Here is a 2550-nt window from a genome sequence, read left to right as displayed (position 1 = left end):
CTCAATCTCGATAGTCTCCAATTTTGAAAATCTTCAATCTTGATAGTTTCCAAATTTTGAAAATCCTCAATCTTGATAGTCTCCAATTTTGAGAATCTCTAATTTTGAAAGATCCAATTGTCATTGTCACCAACTTTGAAAATCTTCAATCTTGATAATTCCCAAATTTTGAAAATTCTCAATCTTGATAGTCTTCAATTTTGAAAATTCTCAATCTTGATAGTCCCCAAATTTTGAAAATCCTCAATCTTGATAATCCCCAAATTTTGAGAATCCTGAATCTTGATAGTCTTCAATTAAAAAAATCCTCAATCTTGCTAGTCTCGAATTTTGAAAATCCTCAATTTTGAAAGTGGCCAACCATCGATGTTCACTCTCGAAACTCTTCGATCTCGAAAGTTGTCGATCTCGTCTATCGATGATCGTATCGCTAAATAAACCAAGCATCGAGTTGTCGCGCTGCCATGGATCTCTTCGAGGAAAACCAACGAACCAAAATCCTGATGTTTCTCAAAGGTTTCCGGGACTCCGTCGATCTCGGTGTCGTTTGGTCAACGGTTCGTCTGTCCGCGCTGGTAGTTTCTCACGCGACGGTTAATATGGGCATAAAATGATTGTTCAATTGGCGAGAGGAAGCGACAGGAAGCGAACCGGCACGGTATCGTTTTGCGGTGGCTTGGTAACATAGACACACGTACCGTGATTCAGTAACGTGTAACTAGTGGGATTGCAATCGGGGAGAACGTTGGACTTGTGCCCAGCACGCTCCACGCGGCCGGGGAACGGACAAGGACGGACCCATGCCGAGCAACGCTGCCGTACGACAGAGAGAGACGATCCCTCGATAAGAAGATGTAGCACGAGTATATACCCTCCTCGGGTACTAGAATGGAAAAAAGAGGAAGACTAGGGGCCCCTGTGACTCTCTCTCTCTCTCTCTCTTTCTCCGTGTACCGGGTGAGACGAGGAACCGCGATATCGGCTGCTCCTTCCGTGTGAGCAGCCCGAAACGAGCAAAGAGAGAGAGGATACGTACGGCATACCGTGGCACGACTACCAGAGGAGGATCAGACGAGGTAGGAAATACGGGTTCGAGGCCCCGGTGCGACGAGGACGAAGAAACGGTGACGATGGCTTGGTGTGGGCGCGTGTCTGGCAGCTGCCGCTTACAGGTGGTGTGCTTGCTTGGGAACCAACCTCTACGGACCGTTCCCACGGAAGGCCTGTCCCCCTCCAGACACCCAACCAGAACCCCCTTGCCCTGCGACGGCCAAGGGCCCCTCCACTATATAACCATGCGCCGCGGACCGCAGCCACCACAATCACGGTGACCGTTCACGGTGTAACAGCTAGTTTATCAAACGATACTCGTTCGACTTGTGCTTATTAAGTGTGTGAAGTGTCCAAAGGATTAACCATGCAGATGCACGAGCAGATCATGATGGTAGACGGACAGGAGCAGCCCATCTCCAGAACTTATCAGTACAGAAAGGTAAGCGTCCCTGAACAACACGACCTGTTATTCTCAATCCTCCTAATCTCTGACCTGCCTCTCGCTCATCTACTTGAATCCAATCGGAGAACCTCTTTCTGGACAAAGATACCTAGACAGCTCGGAATATCCAAACTCTCCGATCTTTGATCTTCTCTTCTAACAGACTCCTGTTTCTAATTGTCCAGGTGATGAAGCCAATGCTAGAGCGGAAACGCAGAGCGCGCATCAACCGGTGCCTGGACGAGCTCAAGGACCTGATGGTGACAGCCCTAGCCGGCGACGGCGAGAACGTGGCCAAGCTGGAGAAGGCTGACATCCTCGAGCTCACCGTTCGCCACCTCCACAAGCTCCAAAGACAGCAAAGATTGTCGGCGAACCCGGTGATCGACGCCGACAGATTCCGAGCGGGTTACACTCACTGCGCGAACGAAGTCAGCCGCTGCTTGGCGGCCACTCCCGGGGTGGACGTGGCCCTGGGGACCAAGCTGATGACCCACTTGGGACACAAGCTCAACTCCATGGACAAGACAGGACCTCTGACCATCCACGTAGCCGCGCCACAGTCCTCGCCGTCCTCCAGCGACCTCAGCTCCGACGAGTACTCCATGCCCTTGACGCCAGCCTCCAGCCAGCCCTCTCCCGTCAGGACGGACATCGAGACGATGTCCCAGACCCACCAGGGACTCCTCCAGGTCGCCAAACCCACCGAGCCCATCTGGAGACCCTGGTAATCTCGACTAGAAGACACTCGACTAGGAGAGACTCGATTAAAAGAGACTGGAAGACGCGAGAATCTTGGACGAGGCCTGGAAGAAGAGGTAGTGGAGGAACCATGAAAATAGCCCTTCCTCCAGGTGACCGAACCTGTCGGCTTCTCTGGAGACCTTGGCAACCTTGGAAGGAGCGAACCAGAAGAGGGAGGGATAGAAGGAACGAAGAGCTACTACCAACCCTATCCGAAGACCTCGGTGACCTCGGTGACCTTGAAGTAGAAGATGAAGAAAGAATATCAACTCGTCGAGGAAGCCTTGGAATTCGAGGATCCACGAACCTAC

At 51.4% G+C, this 2550-nt stretch overlaps 1 protein-coding gene across 1 annotated transcript; it reads left to right on the top strand.

Annotated features, from left to right (window-relative positions):
• Window positions 1-1111: 1111 nt before the first annotated feature.
• Window positions 1112-2544, top strand: LOC128881733 (enhancer of split m7 protein-like). Its single transcript, XM_054133014.1, has 2 exons — window positions 1112-1492; window positions 1681-2544. Exons 1-2 carry the CDS (start codon window positions 1418-1420, stop codon window positions 2224-2226), a joined length of 621 nt encoding a protein of 206 aa, XP_053988989.1. The 5' UTR covers window positions 1112-1417; the 3' UTR covers window positions 2227-2544.
• The last annotated feature ends 6 nt before the right edge of the window (window positions 2545-2550 follow it).

This window comes from Hylaeus volcanicus, chromosome 9 (genome assembly GCF_026283585.1).
Source record: "Hylaeus volcanicus isolate JK05 chromosome 9, UHH_iyHylVolc1.0_haploid, whole genome shotgun sequence".
In the NCBI taxonomy this organism is placed as follows: Eukaryota; Metazoa; Arthropoda; class Insecta; order Hymenoptera; family Colletidae; genus Hylaeus; species Hylaeus volcanicus.
The sequence above is the reverse complement of the archived record's forward strand: the minus strand, read 5'-3'. Positions and strand labels throughout refer to the sequence as shown.